Source organism: Metarhizium acridum, assembly GCF_019434415.1.
Source record: "Metarhizium acridum strain ARSEF 324 chromosome Unknown scaffold_1, whole genome shotgun sequence".
Taxonomy (NCBI): domain Eukaryota; kingdom Fungi; phylum Ascomycota; class Sordariomycetes; order Hypocreales; family Clavicipitaceae; genus Metarhizium; species Metarhizium acridum.
In genome coordinates this window covers 5,118,686-5,135,882 of record NW_027094015.1, presented here as the reverse complement: position 1 = coordinate 5,135,882, position 17,197 = coordinate 5,118,686, and the positions used below count along the sequence as shown (strand labels likewise).

General features: G+C 50.9%; 7 protein-coding genes across 7 annotated transcripts; 5 read left to right on the top strand and 2 right to left on the bottom strand.

Annotated features, from left to right (window-relative positions):
* The first annotated feature begins 2,636 nt into the window (after positions 1–2,636).
* J3458_001614 (uncharacterized protein) lies at positions 2,637–4,087 on the top strand. Its single transcript, XM_007816018.2, has one exon. The coding sequence runs from the start codon at positions 2,832–2,834 to the stop codon at positions 3,840–3,842; it is 1,011 nt and encodes a 336-aa protein (XP_007814209.2). The 5' UTR covers positions 2,637–2,831; the 3' UTR covers positions 3,843–4,087.
* Positions 2,753–5,282, bottom strand: J3458_001613 (uncharacterized protein; the record flags this gene model as incomplete). The annotated part of the gene is made up of 1 exon (XM_007816017.2): positions 2,753–5,282. The coding sequence occupies one exon, from the start codon at positions 5,280–5,282 to the stop codon at positions 4,095–4,097; it is 1,188 nt and encodes a 395-aa protein (XP_007814208.2). The 3' UTR covers positions 2,753–4,094.
* A 656-nt stretch (positions 5,283–5,938) lies between these two features.
* Positions 5,939–8,156, bottom strand: ndk1_1 (nucleoside diphosphate kinase Ndk1). Its single transcript, XM_066116819.1, has 5 exons — positions 7,596–8,156; positions 7,438–7,468; positions 7,337–7,380; positions 7,198–7,256; positions 5,939–7,144 (listed from the first exon to the last, which is right to left on the bottom strand). The coding sequence occupies exons 1-5, from the start codon at positions 7,898–7,900 to the stop codon at positions 6,726–6,728; spliced, it is 858 nt and encodes a 285-aa protein (XP_065978705.1). The 5' UTR covers positions 7,901–8,156; the 3' UTR covers positions 5,939–6,725.
* Positions 6,002–6,583, top strand: J3458_001612 (uncharacterized protein; the record flags this gene model as incomplete). Its single annotated transcript, XM_007816016.2, has 1 exon — positions 6,002–6,583. The coding sequence occupies one exon, from the start codon at positions 6,002–6,004 to the stop codon at positions 6,581–6,583; it is 582 nt and encodes a 193-aa protein (XP_007814207.2).
* A 425-nt stretch (positions 8,157–8,581) lies between the features above and the next one.
* On the top strand, positions 8,582–11,146 carry ROT2_2 (glucosidase II; the record flags this gene model as incomplete). Its single annotated transcript, XM_007816014.2, has 2 exons — positions 8,582–8,666; positions 8,727–11,146. 2 exons carry the CDS (start codon positions 8,582–8,584, stop codon positions 11,144–11,146), a joined length of 2,505 nt encoding a protein of 834 aa, XP_007814205.2.
* A 7-nt stretch (positions 11,147–11,153) lies between these two features.
* ROT2_1 (glucosidase II) lies at positions 11,154–11,564 on the top strand (the record flags this gene model as incomplete). The annotated part of the gene is made up of 2 exons (XM_066116818.1): positions 11,154–11,218; positions 11,282–11,564. 2 exons carry the CDS (start codon positions 11,154–11,156, stop codon positions 11,562–11,564), a joined length of 348 nt encoding a protein of 115 aa, XP_065978704.1.
* A 1,853-nt stretch (positions 11,565–13,417) lies between these two features.
* On the top strand, positions 13,418–17,092 carry J3458_001608 (uncharacterized protein). Its single transcript, XM_007816013.2, has one exon. The coding sequence runs from the start codon at positions 14,136–14,138 to the stop codon at positions 16,707–16,709; it is 2,574 nt and encodes an 857-aa protein (XP_007814204.2). The 5' UTR covers positions 13,418–14,135; the 3' UTR covers positions 16,710–17,092.
* Positions 17,093–17,197: the final 105 nt, after the last annotated feature.

The following is a 17,197-nucleotide window of genomic DNA, read 5'->3' as shown; positions in this document are numbered from 1 at the left end:
GTTTCTCCCAGGCGTAGTACCGACGCCGATAATACTGTGGTTAATTCCTGCGAGCGACCAGGGATCGGGAAGGTTGTTCAACCAGCACCTGATCTTGCCGTTTTTAGGACCGATCCAGAAGTGATCTGCTTCAGTCAGTTCCGGTTTTCACCCTGTTCAGGCTATGACATCTTGCCGGCCTTGCCTTCGCCGTTCATATCGGCCAAGCTCTCATTTTGCAACTATTAGTTGATTCATCATATCTATCCGGACATGGTCTAAACCTCACCGGACATATTGAGAATCAAGACCAAGGCCGTCTGCGTCCGCCCCTTTCCAATATTGTAGAAATTCCAATCTCCATTTTGCCCCGCGTCCTATTTTTCCCATTTCGTAGAACACAGGCGTTGTTTTGCAGCTTGTTGAGTTGTTCCGCGGGACAAGAAAATATGTCTCAATAACCTAAGTCTCAGAAGTCGTAAAGACAAGACTTTTGACCCAATCCGAAAGAGCGATGTGTCTATCAATTCCACCGTCATCTCCAGGACTGTTCTCGTGCGCCAGACCCTTTCTAACAGGCTTCTTGATCCATTCTTTTGGAATTTGCGTTCTAAAGTCGTACCAATAATACCAAATGTCTTGTAGCCATCACTTATAGGGTGAACGCAATCTTGAAGCCAAAAAAGTCTGAAATGTGGTAGGTCCACGGCAAGGATGTAATGCCATGCGTGCTTGCGTTTCTGTGTAACTAAGGGAACAAGCTGTTGGTATTGTTTAGTGTGATTAGACTGCTTCGGGTAACAAGTGTTAATTATACCAGCAACAAGAGTAACTGCGTGTGGACGTTCTGTAATAACTTGATCAAGTAGATCGCCCAGGGTGTTTTCAGCCCCTTGCAGGTCAATTCCTTCGGTTGATATTGCCCCATTGGGATTCTTGTCATTGCTGCCTGCATGCAGAAGAACAATATTGAGTCCCCGCTTTAGGGACAACCCAATATTATCTGAAAATGAACTCGATGGCTTTGCCCGACCAGCCCGCCTATAATAAAGGAATAGTCAGTCTGGAAAGTAAGGTGTTTGCTTACAAAGTATCCGTCGTCCATCGAACCGTAGAAGTCTCCGCACCAGCGAAGACCACGTTGACTTCTATCAATTGTGATCAAACATTTGTCAGAATCGTCTCGAGTGATTAGTATTTGGAGCTCAAGCAAACCTCAAGAGGAAGACTCGGGGGATCACAACCATTGGTATTCCCAGGTCGATGGAGGTAAAGCAGCCTCTTCTTCTGCAGACCAAGGTTTCAGGTCATCTTGTGATTTGACAATATCAACCTCAACCCTGACTTCATGGCATAGATTTCTTAGGCGCTGCCTCATATCGGTACCCCACTCGACATCCGATTCGTGTAGTTGAAGCCAAAGTGAGCGAATATGCGGCGTTGCTGGCCTCTGGGATATCATCCAGTCTTGCAGCGCCTGTAGTAGAGCCTTATCATGGTAGTCCATGTCGTATATTATGTGGAAGTTATCGTTGATTGTGAGACGTTCAATGCTAGTGGGTAGAACATTTCCTAAACGCTCTGCTGGGATCCCCGAAAATCCAAGAAGGAAGAATTGCGGACAGGATAGAGATTTCCATTTTAAGAAGTGTTTCAAAGGACGTCGCGAGCCTCGGATATGTAATGATATATAGTCGCCTACAGGCCACATTATATTTCAGCTTCAATAGTCAGCTCAATCAAGGTGCTGTGAACGTGAGATAAATCGGCAAAGATTTTGTCAAAGTCGATAGTGAGAGAGTTCAAAGGACCCCTATGGTTATCGTTACAAGTCCACTCCCGACGCAATGACTTGAGCGATGTTGTGGCTTCCAAAACATAACCTAAACACCCTTCTCTTATTGTACTAAGATGGAGAGAGGTGAGATTTGAAGGGTTGGGAGGTGCGATACAAGGCCAAGTGAAGGAACTAGTATTGCTTATCGAGATAGCTATACGTTCTAGGTTAGGCAGTTGAAACAATATAAGACGTCGGCTGGATTTTTGGTGGTCTATCGATGCAGTGAATACAAGTCAAATGCCGAGCATGCTCAAGAATCAGAGCCTTGCTCGGACCTTGGGTGACATGTTTCCGGCCTTGAAGCAGTCATCGCTTCCAGAACCTACATTTTCGTCGAATAAAGCCATTTCCACGAAAAGTCCACCTCGTTACCTGGCTCATGCGCCGTATTTATTAAGCTCCTCGATTTCGTATCGGCGTCGGTAAAAGAGGAGGCCAAGCGCCATTCCATCCTGAAGTCTAGCAAGGCCGAGTTGACAATTTTGACGGTTGGAGATGACGAGACGAGTACTGTTTCAACTTGACAGAAAACGGCTGCGACTAAGAATGAATATTAGACGACGTATTCCGGTACCCTAGCCATTACGGAAAGCGTTTATGAAACCCCAAAGGCACTGCATTCTGCCCTCAGCGGCGTAGCTCTCCGAATGTTGCGGCAGCCAGTGCCAGACTCGATCCCTGCACTGTATCGCACCCAGATTCTCACGAGGGCACATGTACAGTGCGCAGGTGTCGCACCATCGCACAGTGTCTCAGGAACACCCGCCGCAGCATCGACACCTCGCGAGCGGCCACTTCATATCCAAGCTCACTCTCAGTCTAACATCTCTTCTCTGCACCAGCAGGGCACACATAACAGCATTGCAAATACTCTCGTGCAATCTTCGCCCGCCAAGCGAAAAAAAAAAGCCCTACTCGGTGCCCCTCCATCCTCAATCCCACAACCCAAACCAACCCCGTCGGCGGCTTACGACCAAAACTCCAAAACCCAACATCACCAACAGTCCTCACAATGCCACCCATACCGCCGCACAAACACCCTCTCCCGCGCCTCATAACCTACTACCAGACCCACCACACGCCCTCGGGCGAACACATCTCGGTGCTCCCGCTCCTCACGCAGCCCTCCATATCCCTGACACACCTCATCCTCGCAGCATGCCACATCAACGAGCCCCCCTCCCAGCTCACCCTCAACGACCACCCGCCGTCGCACCCGCGCTTCCAGACCCTCTGGGCCGAGCTCCGCGTCCTCCAGGCCTCCGGCGTCAAGGTGCTCCTCATGTTGGGCGGCGCAGCGCAGGGAACCTACCAGCGCCTAGAGTCGGACCAGTTCGAAGCCTACTACGCGCCGCTGAAGCAGCTCATCCGCGAGAGAAATCTAGACGGCGTCGATCTGGACGTCGAGGAGCCCATGAGCCTAGGCGGCATCATCAGATTGATCGACAGGTTGAGGGCCGACTTTGGCCCCGGCTTCGTCATCACCCTGGCCCCCGTAGCCATGGCGCTGCTGGATCCGGAGAAGAATCTGAGCGGCTTTGACTACGAGGCGCTCGAGGTCATGAGGGGCAAGGAGATTGCCTGGTACAACACGCAGTTTTACTGCGGATGGGGCAATCTAACAAACACCCTGATGTACGACTTGATGCTCCAAAAGGGTTGGAGCCCCGAAAAGTTGGTTGTGGGCGTCGTCACAAATCCGGCTAATGGCTCTGGGTTTGTGCCGTGGGAGATGCTCTCCGCCATTTTGGCCATCTTGCACAGGCGCCATCGGAACTTTGGAGGAGTCATGGGCTGGGAGTATTTCAACAGTCTCCCTGGTGACGCGAGCCGGCCTTGGGAATGGGCAGCCAACATGTCGTCGTTGCTAAGAGCACACTCGCTAGGCCCTGTTCCAACGCCAGCCGGCACAGATATTCAGCCCAGTGTCGATGGCGAGGTGGACCCGGATCCTATTAACAATCGTCCTTTGGAGGTGCCCAAGAGTTTTGACTACTACTCCGATGGCACAGACCACGAATAGAAACATGGAGAGGGAAGAAATGCCAGATTCGAAACACCATAGACATTGTTTCACAGCAGAAGCATCCCCAGACACAGAGATAGAATTGAGTCTATTCGTTCCAAAAAACAGGCAGATGTCTAGTGTAAAGCCAGCAACATAATCATGAGTCCACCATGCCAACCTATCTCAACATATCGATATCAATATGAAAGCAAGCACCATATATCTTCCCATGCGTGCTTAATTAATCATGCCCCATCAAACATCCTTTCAAACACAGGCCATCCAAGGGTCGCATTGGCCCCTGATGGTGAAATTGTTGAATTCCGGATAACTGCCCTTCATGGCTTCAATGATTGGATTGAAAAAATTCTTGTCGAAGCGTCCAGTCTCACAGATAGAGCATGGGGGGATGAGAAAATTATCGTAATGAGTCTTGTACGCGAGGCGGCCAACTACATTGTTGGTGGCCAGATCAGTTGCCTCCAAAGTGAATGATTCAGGCATCACAACCCAGTTCAGAGAAGTGTTATTGGGGCCACTTCCCCCTGGAATGACGGGGTTCTGGTTGAACCACAAGCTGTTGAGCCCAACATCTCGCAGAGCCTTAATCAGGAGGAGAGTCATGTGAGTGTCTTCGTCAATCTGAATTCCAGCGCAGTCAATAGTGATATTGTAGCCAACACCGCGGGCTGGTTCGCCTATGCAACGGCCAGAGTTCTTGTCCCAGACGAAATGGTTGATGAATGACTGCCAAGTATCCTGCCAGTTGATGAATCGAGGGTTGACGCCGGAGTAAACGCTCAGAGTGCCCTTGTTGGGGTTGTAGGTGGGCACCGGCTGACCTGAGGTAGTAGTGACAGTGGCGGTAATGGTCTTGGGGGGCTCGGTATAATAGGTGGTAGCGGGCGTGGCAGTAGAGGAAGTCATGGTAGATGGGTGATCCATGTCGTCAGGCCGAGAAGGGGGTTCGTTGTCGTGATTACAAACAAAGGCAGTCCAGCAAATGGCATCATGATTGACAGTCCTGTTGATGGCTGCACTTACAGGGCGTCCCCGATAGGCCCAGCAGTTGAGCATGTTCTTGCCATCCTTGCTGGAGACGGCGCTGCCAGCCTTGAAGCCATCAGGAGTGCCTTCTTCGATGTAGGCGGTCCAGACTTCACCATTGGGCATGGTAGCAGTGACTCCCTGGGGTGTCCAAGGGTAGATTCCGTCCTTGTATGGTACCTGAACGGCCATGTCTGGGGCATTGGGATAGTTGGCAGCAGAGGCTGGCCATTTGATATCCTTGTACCAGTTCATCTGGCGAGAGGTGGACCAGTCGGGGTGTTCTTTGTCGTCCCCAATGCCGCAGTCACAGAGAATGAGGTCACCCTTGGAGGATTTCTCACCGTAGACCATAGAGGTCAGGCCGAGAACGGCAACGAGGCCATTGGTAAGCTTGGTAGCAGGCATTTTGCTGAGGAGGAGGGTAGTGTTTTGGCAGAGGTTTGCAACAACGTGGACAACTCTGTAGATGAGAATTCGTAGAGAGATAAGTTGAGAGAAAAGAAAAAGAAGAGAGAGTAAGGGGGGAATTTATGGCCGGCTAACTGCTGTTTCCTTCCCAGACGTCTAGTGTCGCTTACACGGAAGGAGCTGCCAGCTGGCACAGGTGCCACTGGAGAGTGTGATCCGGTTTCGGACTAAATTGTTTGCCCGGAAATCACAAGTTTGTGTTCAGAAGGGTTTTTTGAATCGTATCAAGGCTTGAAAGTCTCCATATATTCAGTGAAACTTTGATCCAGTTCCATGCTGATGTATTCAGTCGGTTCGCGACCCACGTTGTGATATAACTGCCAGGAAACCACGCGGTCTCAGGTGTACGACTTCTGCACTCCCCCACAACCCATTATCAAAATTATGTAAAGCAAATCTGTACAATTAAATAGACTGATATCACTCAGAGACATGTTTAAATGCCTCCAGCCGGCTTTTGAATATTCGTAGCCAAGAACACACAACTGCTCCGCCTACCCTAGACCAAGGGTTCAACTTTCGTCGTCTTGTCCGCTCGGAACTATAATCCGCCGAATCGTATTTCGCACTTGAGCTGCTAACAACCCCAACCCGTGAGCTTCTCGGAGACATCGCCGGTTCGAATGCCTTGGAAGGCAATCTCCTAGGACAAAATTATGTTCCGTCGCGCCAATGCCCCAAATTGGCTTCGCCAGCTACGAGCTCGCCGCTCAGTGCCTTACTTCACACCGGGCATCCGCCACAAATCCTCGCAAGCATCACGCATGGACCGCGTCACAGCACGACTGCCCCGGCGCCTGCAAAAATACACCAATGGGCTCCGGAATGCGCCGGTATCGCACGTTGTGTCATTTCTCATCCTCCACGAGCTTACGGCCATTGTCCCGCTGTTTGCGCTGTTTGCGCTGTTCCACTATACTACATTCGTGCCGGTGGCATACGTGACCTCGCATTTTGGGGACTATGTGCAGACCGGCATCTCGCGATTTGAGAGGTATTTTAGTAGGAAGGGCTGGTTTGGATTTGGCCCGGGCGATGTGGACAAGGAAAAGGCGGACGATGCCATGGATAAATGGAAGAGCGGGGAGCAAAAGTACAAGATCCTAGTTGAGGTTGCTCTGGCGTATGCGATTACCAAAGCCTTTTTGCCTATCCGAATAATAGGCAGTGTCTGGGCAACTCCATGGTTTGCGGGCGTGTTGCTACACTTGAGACGAGTCTTGACGCGTAAACCATAAATCAATAGAAACAAACCATACGGATGCCTATCGACAAACAATCCTTTTAATATTTTTTCATCTTGGCCGATATATATACATATGTCGACTATGGATATTGCTTTCCGCAAAGTTTTCTGTCCAACAATCGTGCCGAGCGCATTTAAGCCTTCTCATAGATCCAGTCGAACTGGGACTGCTTGTAGCTGACAACATCACCCTCCTTGAACCAGAGAGCAATCTCCTTCTTGGCGTTCTCGACGGAGTCGGAGCCGTGGCAGACGTTGCGGCCGACGTCAATGGCGTAGTCACCACGGATGGTGCCGGGGGCGGAGGCCAGGGGGTTGGTGGCACCGAGGATGGCTGAGTTTGTTAGTGATATGCGGGAAAAAAACGTCATGGGCGGTTGCTTACTGCGGCCAGTCTTGACGGCATCACGGCCCTCCCAGACCATGGCGCAGATGGGACCAGAAAGCATGTCTAAGGGAGGGAAGTTAGTGTCTGTTGATCCTTCCAAAGATATCCAGCTATACATACACTTGATGAGACCATCGAAGAAAGGCTTGCCCTTCAGGTCGGCGTCTGTGAGGCGTCAGTAAGTGCAGTGTTGGTGATGTGGGCAATATTTCACGAACAGTGAGCCTCAAGGTGCTCCTTGGAAGGAGTGACGAGCTTGATGGCGGCAAGCTTGAAGCTGCTAACAGTCAGCAAGGACTATTCCTGCCCAATCGTCTAGATTCGGCCAAATGGGACCTTGGATGGGTAGTTTCTTACCCGCGGTTCTCGAAACGGGAGATGATGGGGCCAACGAGACCACGCTGGACATTGTTAGCAAAACAATATCAATGAAGCAAAGATATGCCATGGGAGCCTACCTGGACGCCATCGGGCTTGATAGCAATGAAGCTATTTCACATCGTGTTAGGAATCGGCTCATTGAAAAAGCTTTTGGAGGGGTAGCATGGCGGGGTAAACCGAAAAAAAAAAAGACAAAAAAAAACAAAAGAGATTCAGGCCTGGGTGAGAGACTCACGTCTGCTCGGTGGAAGACATTGTGCCTTTAGGTTCTGAGTACGTCGAAGCTGGAATAGATAAGAGGTCTAGAGGGGTTGAATGGACAGAGTTTGGAGCGGGATCGTGACGAGAGGAGAGAAAGTAAATAGCAATGGCAGCCAAAACGAAGGCAATGAAGGGGAGAGCGAAAATTGGTGGGGGCAGGGCTTCCACAGCGCGCCGCAGCGGGTTCCTAGCAGTGGTGCTGCTGGCGCTGGTGCTTCTGCTTGAAGTTGCATGTGTGCCTGAAGCGGGGTTTTGCTGGTCGTGGTGGGGTTTGGCCATGATGATTTGACGACGGCGGTGAACGGGTCGTGGTTCAGGCCCTGACGCCAGTTATTGTTGGAAGAGGTGATGCCAGTCGCATATGGATGGGTACAGTGCGGAAAACGATGCTTGGTTGCGTCCGTTTCAGCGTCTGCGTCCCAGGTGCAACGGCGACGTGTTAAGTGTCTGGTCTGTACTGCTTGCCTGCCTCGCGACTCAAGACATCAGCCAGGAGAGTTCTGGACCGTGTCGCGATGCGAGTCAATTCTTGTTGAACATTGCGACAAATTCATCGGCCCGCCTGGGGCTTGCCAACTTGTCCGTCCATACAGTGCCCTCCATCCTGCCATCACAACCTCACAGTTTGGCGCCAAGTCTTGGACCCACTGGCCGGTGACCACCGCGCGCCAGTCCACATTGGGAAGCTTACCGCAGGGGCCCAGGGGACAGCTTGCATCGACGTTACAACAAGAGGCACAACCAACATGGAGCACACTGGTTGGCCCTTGACCTCCTCCATCTACATCAATTGATCTCATCCACGATCGGGCGACGGGATCTGGCCATTGTTAGACTGCCTGAGCCAGGCTTGGATGCACCAAGGAATTGAGTCCGTCCCATGTTGCTCCCTTACTTTGTCCTGCAATCTCGCCCTCGTACCGTGCCACCTTCCACCTCGGCCTGCCCACTCCCTCGACCATGAGGTCAACATTAGGACTACCGACCCGATGGGCAGCCATTCTGTGTCTGCTAGCTGCTTTGTCCTGCTTGCTTCAACCTTCTGGTAATACATGTTTATCAAAACTTTGCCATGGCCTCTGCCGTTGCTAATGCCGCTCGCCAGCATCCGTCAAGGAACACGACTTCAAAAAGTGTGACCAGTCCGGGTTTTGCAAACGCAATCGTGCCTACGCCGACAACGTCAACGCTCACAGCTCAACCTGGAGCTCTCCCTACGAAGTCTTACCCGAATCTGCCAAGTTTAAAGATGGCCAATGGCAAGCCGTGATTCTCAAGACCATCAACAATGGCGAGAAGGCTGCACTGCCCATTACAGTGTCACTTCTGAAGAGCGGTGTCGCCCGCATCTCCATCGATGAGGAAAAGCGACAAAAGAAGGAGATTGAGCTGCGACATAATAGTAAAGCCCGAAAAGAACGCTATAATGAGGCTGAGGACTGGGTCATCGTCGGCGGACTGGAGCTGGCTAAGCAGGCGCAGGTCGCCTTCCAGGATAAGTCTCAGGTCAAAATCAAGTACGGTGGTGACGGCAAACTTGAAGTTGTCATCAAGTTTTCACCATTTGAAGTTGATTTCAGACGTGACGATGAATCCCATATCAAATTTAACGACCGTGGACTGTTTAACATGGAGCACTGGCGACCAAAGATCGAAAAAGAGAAGGCCGAAGGCGATGACAGCAAGGCTGAAGAGAACGCCATGACTGACGGTGGTGAGGACGAGAGCACCTGGTGGGATGAGTCCTTCGGTGGCAACACAGACTCCAAACCCCGTGGTCCGGAGAGTGTGGCTATGGATATCTCCTTTGTTGGATACGAACAAGTCTTTGGCATTCCCGAACACACCGGCTCCATTTCTCTCAAGCAGACCCGTGGCGGCGATGGGAATCATCATGAGCCCTATCGTCTGTACAACACCGATGTCTTCGAGTATATCCTAGATAGTCCCATGACCCTATATGGCGCAATTCCCTTCATGCAGGCGCACCGTAAGGACTCCTCTGTTGGTGTCTTTTGGCTGAATGCCGCCGAGACTTGGGTCGACATTGTCAAGGCCAAGGACAACAAGAACCCCCTCAGCTTGGGCAAGGGTGCCAGGACTAGCACACATACCCATTGGATTTCCGAGGCTGGTATATTGGATGTTTTCGTCTTCTTGGGACCAACCCCGCGCGATCTTACCAAGAAGTATGGCGAACTTACTGGCTACACAGCCATGCCCCAGGAGTTTTCCGTTGGCTACCACCAGTGTAGGTGGAACTATATTTCTGATGACGATGTCAAGGACGTTGACCGTCGAATGGACAAGTACAAGATCCCCTATGATGTCATTTGGCTTGACATTGAGTACACAGAGGAGAAGAAGTACTTCACGTGGGACCCCCACTCCTTTGCTGACCCAGTTGGTATGGGACAACAGCTGGATGCCCATGGTCGCAAGCTTGTGGTAATTATCGACCCTCATATCAAAAAGGTAGACAACTACGCCGTTAGCTCAGACATGCTCTCCAAAGACTTTGCTGTTCACAACAAGGATGATGAAATTTACGAGGGCTGGTGCTGGCCTGGCTCGTCCAACTGGGTCGACTGTTTTAACCCCAAGGCTAATGAGTGGTGGAAGACCCTGTTCAAGTACGACTCGTTCAAAGGAACCTTGGAGAACACTTTTCTCTGGAACGATATGAATGAGCCGTCAGTCTTCAACGGCCCCGAGACTACCATGCCCAAGGACAACATTCATTTTGGCAACTGGGAGCACCGTGATGTCCACAACTTGAACGGCCTCACGTTCCATAATGCTTCCTGGGAAGCCATGGTCAGCCGCAAGAAAGGGGAGAAGCGCCGTCCCTTTATTCTCACGCGTTCTTTCTACTCTGGCTCTCAGCGACTCGGTGCCATGTGGACCGGGGATAACCAGGCCAACTGGGAGCATCTCGCCGCCTCTATTCCCATGGTTCTCAACCAGGGCATCTCTGGATTCCCCTTTGCCGGTGCTGATGTTGGAGGCTTCTTTGGCAACCCCGACAAGGACCTGATGGCCCGATGGTACCAAGCCGGTATCTTTTACCCTTTCATGCGAGCACACGCTCACATTGACTCGCGCCGTCGCGAACCATACATGCTCGGCGAACCGTACACGGAAATTCTTACTAAAGCTCTCCGCCTTCGCTACGCATTGCTTCCATCGTGGTACACAGCATTCTTCCACGCCAACCGCGACGGAAGCCCCATTGTTCGCCCCATGTTCTGGACTCACCCATCTGAGGAGAGCGGCTTTGCCATTGATGACCAACTCTTCCTTGGAAACACCGGTCTACTGGCGAAGCCTATTGTCGAAAAGGACAAGTTCTCGACTGACATTTGGATCCCCGATGACGAAATCTACTTTGATTATACTACGTACCAGATTCTCAAAACTCAGAAGAACAAGCGCGTTGCCGTGGACGCAGCCATTGATTCTGTACCGTTACTCATGCGAGGTGGTCACATTTTCCCTCGTCGCGATATTCCCTCGTCGGTCTAGCGCAGCCATGCGCTTTGACGACTACACCCTGGTGGTGACCGTTTCCAAGGATGGTTCCGCCGAGGGAGACTTGTATGCAGATGATGGCGATACCTTTGATCACGACAAGGGACAATACATTTACCGCAAATTTAGCCTCGCTGACGGCACCCTCTCATCTGTCGACGCAGAGGGTCGCAGTGCCAAATCAGTGAAAGCTGATGGTTGGCTGAGGGCCATGAGCCAAGTACACGTCGATCGTATTATCATTGTCGGCGCCCCTGGCAGCTTGAATGTGAAGGAAGTGCCGATTGCCTCGGAGGGTAAAACGTGGGCAGTCAAGGTTGACTACCACGCTGCTGAGAAGGGGAGGGCCGCATTCGCTGTGCTTGGTCGGGTGGGTGCTAAAATTGGCGAAGACTGGAGCATTAAGATTTAAGTGTGTACTGTAGCTAGAATAGATACTGTAAACTACTGATGACTACTCGCCGAATTATCAAGTGAACCGAATTACGGGTAGGCGTGGATGCATGTGCCTTGTGTGACGCGGCAAAGTGGGAGTATCTGGCATTTAAGAATCGCGGCGCATTCAGGGGCGGCAGGGAATCCCTTGGTATCACTAGGATAGTGGGCCGCTAGCTTGAGCTTGGAATTCGAGGATTGTCCTTTGCAGCATGGTTCCGCATCTCCATGCTAGCGCTTGGATTATTATTAGAATTGAGGTTAAAATGCTCAGCCTCCGTAAAGGTAATGGCTCGAAAGATATTTTTGGCGATGGGGAATGGACGAGCCCACTTAGTTGCCAACGGGTAGTAACTACAACTCATGATACTGGCAATACACCCTGATCCATTTACTTGACGGCTCCAAGCACAATCAAATCAGACGCTAGAATTAAAATAGAAATATGGACCCCCATGATTGCAAGAAGGGCTCCGATAACAGCTTGGCAGCATTCGGTGAGCTCTGACGGATCGTCACGCGAGTGTACAACCTGACCCCTTCGACGTTCTGGGCGTTGTACTCCGCAGGCCAACTTACAGTCTTATAGTTCGGCCTCGCGGTTGACAAAAATTTCCACATTCGCAGAATGAGGTCACCAACGGCATGGCCTTGGCAACACAAGACAAGACTTGTTGCCAGTTGGTAGGCCCTCAATCAAGGCAAGGGAGATCGTCCCCCGAAGCCCCCCTCGCACTGCCACAGGAGAGATTGGAGAGATTGGCGTCTGGTCCGTTTCGGTTACCGCTTCCGCCCTACACCCGTGTTCCATTCCCACTACCAAACGAACGGATGCTGCTTTGCGACTCGGTGCTCCGTATCTAGGGCATGCTTGCGTGTCTCACAGTTTGAATGCACCGGAGCGGGACTGGGTGCGGCGCCGAGAAACAGCCTCCGGGTCACAGTACGACTACCGGTCCACAGACAGAGCCGGGTTCGCGGGAATCCTTGGAATCTCTTTGAGTGAACGAGTATCGAGATCGACGTGAGCCTATTGAGGGGACCGAGCTTCCCGGTGCGTAGAGTATCGAAGTGGGCTGTTCATTGGGTTAGGCCGCGGTCGCTATTGAAGTCGCATAACCGCGAATGAAAGAAAACCAAGGTCGAGTTCGGCGGCGGCCAAAGCACGCTGTTCCAGACTTTAAGAGATGTGGGCATTTAATGGTCTGCGATGTCTGCAAGTAACGCAAGGTCTCCCCTCTGGAGGACTTCTAACAAAGAAATTTTTGCCTGTCCGCACGGTCACGCTAGCATGGGATAACAACTAACTAGTTGTTTGACGGGCTTTGGCGTTCGCCCTTGCAGATGTTGCAGCAGACTTTTTTTTCGCCCCATGTTGTTGGATAGCTTGACAGGACAAAAACAAGAGGGTGAGATGAATTAGCTTTGGGACGGATGGATTGTGTTTGTGGCACAGCGTGGGCGATCTTCGGGGTTCGTGGTTCCACTGAGCTCGTTATCGACGGCCACCTCGTTGGCCAAAGTCTTGGGCTTGCCAAGGCACTTGAGCTCATAGATGAGATCAAGTCGGAGGTCATCGCTCCAGTGTGTGGTGCAACGTAAATTCTCCGTGCGTCAGGAAAATCGTTTGTACTACCTACTTAAGTACTAGTTGCAGTCTGGTTTTTGTGGAGCGAGGTCTGAATCGACCCGCACTACGGAGTACCTTGTCATCGTTGCCTCGGCCCATGGGGGATCGTGCCTGGGCGTAAAAAGAATAGTTTGGACAATGAAGAAGGATTAGGGCTCGATATAAATATTGGAACACTGGGAAATCGGAAGAGTTGGGGGCAGACATTTGCCGCACACTCGATAAGTTAAGCACCAAGGTAGTATTCAAGTACGGAGTTACGGTCCCCAATGAGGTCTGGTGCCACACTTGCGGCAACAGGTACGGCTGGCTGGGTGCTCCTTCCCTAATTATTTCTTCCCCTGGCCCTTTTCGAAGGCCAGCCACACCTCCACCATTTCTCCAATCCACTTATCTTTGTTCGCCTCCCCAATTCAAGGTTGCGTAAATTTCTTATTCTATTATTCCCCCACGCTCTTCCTTTCCTACTTTATCTGCTTCACCCCCATGCACGTTTCGTTTATTCGTATTATTTGCGTATCCTTTGCCACATTCGTTCCCTTCAATCTTGCGTTCTTCTTACTGCAATACCCCTCTGGCCGCCTCCTCCCTGTCGTCCGTTCATTACAAACGCCACGACATTACGACACTCCGTCACACAAGACGTTCCATTCACCGTAGCTCAATACCCACTTTTGTGTTTGCTATTTCGTCATTCGCTCCACCATATCGCAGTCGAATCCTCAAAGCACTAATTGCGAGGTTATAAGATCATTGGGAATCTCTATCGTATTTGCAGTCACTTTGGCAAACCAGTTGGTCCATCAGACGGAAGACGGACTGGCCCATGTCACACAGACGTCTCTACACATTCCTCCTATCCTAATTTGCGTCGATTTCGATTTCAGAGCCTTGGTATAGTACATCAAGCGGCCCATCATGGCTAGCTCGGCGCAGGCGCATGATGATGACATATATCAACGAGGTCCGGAACCCTTCCCCGAAATCGAATTGCAACACACCAACCGAAATGATCGTGATTCTATACACGGGAAGCCCCCGCTGCCATCTCTAGACACCCTAAACTCTCTGCAGCATCAAGAGTCTGCGGGACTTGAGACTGTGGCCATGTCACCATCCGTTCAACGCGCCGATGCTAGTCGCCATATTGATGACCTGGAACTCCTACGAGCAGAGCGAGTCATTTCGAATCAGGAGCACGAAGCTACGAAAACTGCATCCAAGAACAGAGCTCATAATGTCGAGCCTGAAGATGCGTTCAACCCAACAGTAAGCAAGGAGGAGCATGTCAGGAAGAGGAATGAGGATGCCGCCCTGTACAAGTTCTGGCTGTTTCTCAAAAAATTTCCTCGGTTTGTCCGATATTTGGTCTACTTATTTCCCGGAGCGGCTCTGCTTCTGATCCCTGTGCTTCTCGGCGCTTTCAGGTACAACGACGGCAGTAATCTGGTTGGTGGTGACGGAGGTGTCGAACTCATGTGGTTTGGAATTTGGCTCGAGATTGTCTGGGCTTCGTTGTGGGTGTCACGAATGCTGACCAGCTTGCTACCACACATATTCCAGGGTGTTGCAGCCATTCTGGGGTCGACCACTACCAAGAAATGGCGAGATATCGGTGCGCAATTAGAACTTCACACCGCGCTGTTTCTATGGTTCCTCGCTATCTTAATCTCATTCAAGCCTACCAACAATGGACATCGACGCGGTACTCCTGACAAGGACAGCTCTGGTAACGACTGGGTGGATATTCTGAACAAAGTCATTATCTCGCTATTCGTCCTCTTCACTCTCAATTTCGTCGAGAAGATTCTGATACAGTGGATTGCTACTTCGTTTCACCAACGCACCTACTCCACTCGAATTGAGAACAACAAGGGTGACATTCGGCAGCTTGTGCAGCTATTTGAATTTGCCAAGGCAAAGCTGGAGGACACTGACAAGTTTTGGCAAGGCCGTGACGGAAATAGCAATGCTAGCGGTGCGCAAACCCCAATGGCCAACTTCCACGAAGGTGCCCGTCAGGTACTGGGAAAGGTTGGATATGTCGCTGGGCGAGTTGGAAACGACCTCATTGGCAGAAAAGTCAATACAAATCAGCCTCGGAAAGTAGTTTCTGAGTTGCTGCGCACCGCGTCCTCTGCACATACGCTGGCCCGTCTTATCTACCGTAGCGTGGTTCGTGAAGATCGGGATACTGTATACCCTGAAGATTTGAAGCAAGTATTCGCTACTCAGGAGGAGATTGACGCGGCATTCGGCGTCTTTGATAAAGATCTCAATGGCGACATCTCCATCGATGAATTCGAAGCTGTATGTAATGAAATTCGCCTCGAAAAGAAGGCCATCGCTGCCTCGCTCAAGGATCTTGACTCGGTTATCCAGAAGCTCGACAAGGTTTTCCTTTTCATCATTGTCGTCATCACCGTTATTGTTTTTGTATCCATCTTTTCCAGTTCTACAGCGGCAGGCTTGGCCTCCGCCAGTACATCCATTTTGGGGTTGGCTTGGGTTCTCCAGGCTACCGCTCAAGAGTTTCTTCAGTCAATCATCTTCGTCTTCGTTAAGCATCCCTTCGACGTTGGTGATCGCGTCACCATCTATGGCTCCACAGGCGCCAATATGACTGGCGACGATTACTACGTTACGGAGATATCTCTTCTCTACACAGAGTTCAAAAAAATGCAGGGGCACATTGTCCAGGCTCCCAATTCTGTGCTCAATACTTTATTCATTCTCAACCAGAGACGCTCCAACGGTCTTTCCGATGTTATTCCGTTGCAGTTCAAGTTTGGCACTCCTGCGTGGATGATTGATGAGCTCAAAGCCCGCATGCTCGATTTCTGTTTGGCCAATAAGCGTGATTACCAGCCGACTATTATTACAGAGATGACTGGCGTGGATCAGATTCGTTCTGCTAACATGAATATGGTTTTTATTCACAAGTCCAACTTCCAAAATGAGCTTCTTCGCCTCAACCGCCACAACAAGTTTGTTACCGAGCTGGTGTATCAACTGGAGCAGATTGGTATCCAAGGTCCTCTTCGTGTTGACCCTGGTGGCAGCCGCGAATACCCCATGTACTATGCTGGCTCACACCCACCACCGTACAGTAACGGCAAAGAGCAGCAGCACGACATGTCTGCGAGCCACGTGCCATCGCCAGCAACAGCCCCGTCACGGGGAGCGATGCCTCGTCATAACAGTGTTAGAGGCACGCATATTTCCACCACGAGCGAAGAAGCCATTGTTGGCTTCCAAGATGTTTTTGAAAATCGGCGTGAGCAATCCCTCGCGCGACGAATGGAATCTATTCGAGAAAAGCACATTGCCGAACAAGCAGAAGCTGAGAAGGAGTCTCGGGCATCTACTACCGGTGTCGCACTGACGCCGATACAGTCAGTGAATTCCCAACAGAGGTCACGATTCTTCGGCCGTCACCGAAGCGGGACTAGGAGTCAACAGCATCAACCGCAGCAAAGCGATTTAGTTTAAAAGAAGAATGATGACCATTTTCTTTCGAGGTTGTTCTGGTGGGCGGCGACAATCATCCTCTTCCCCGCCTTCATTATTTTTATATTGCCATGTCGGTGCAGATGATTGCCGATCAATACTTTAGGAAAGGGGAGGGGCGAGCGCCAGCGTACATGTATTACTTTGCACGACAGCATATGGATGAATATATTTAGATTTAGGTAGAAATAAAATGATGACTATGAACCTCCAACAAAGACGCTTAGGACTTGGAGTAACAGGAGGACCATGAAGGACGCTGATACCTAGCCTGTTGATGCACCATTACCGCTCTTACGGAATATCAGAGCTGGAGAAGCTGCTTCTCGTGGCTTATTCAGGTAGACGAGCATAGGAGGGGCGCTAACATGGTGAAGTCGATCAACATCCGTCTGGCGGTGACCTTGTGGAAGGTTACACATGTAATCACACATGCGGTGCATGTCCAATGATGCCAAAAATAGATCTCA

Bases quoted from the DNA above. Each gene is read 5' to 3' on its own strand.
- J3458_001608 (XM_007816013.2), top strand. From the start codon at position 14,136: ATGGCTAGCTCGGCGCAGGCGCATGATGATGACATATATCAACGAGGT.
- ndk1_1 (XM_066116819.1), bottom strand. From the start codon at position 7,900: ATGGCCAAACCCCACCACGACCAGCAAAACCCCGCTTCAGGCACACAT. The intron at 7,469-7,595 runs GTGAGTCTCTCA...GATGTGAAATAG, and splicing joins ATGTCTTCCACCGAGCAGAC to CTTCATTGCTATCAAGCCCG. The intron at 7,381-7,437 runs GTAGGCTCCCAT...AACAATGTCCAG, and splicing joins TCAAGCCCGATGGCGTCCAG to CGTGGTCTCGTTGGCCCCAT.
- J3458_001614 (XM_007816018.2), top strand. From the start codon at position 2,832: ATGCCACCCATACCGCCGCACAAACACCCTCTCCCGCGCCTCATAACC.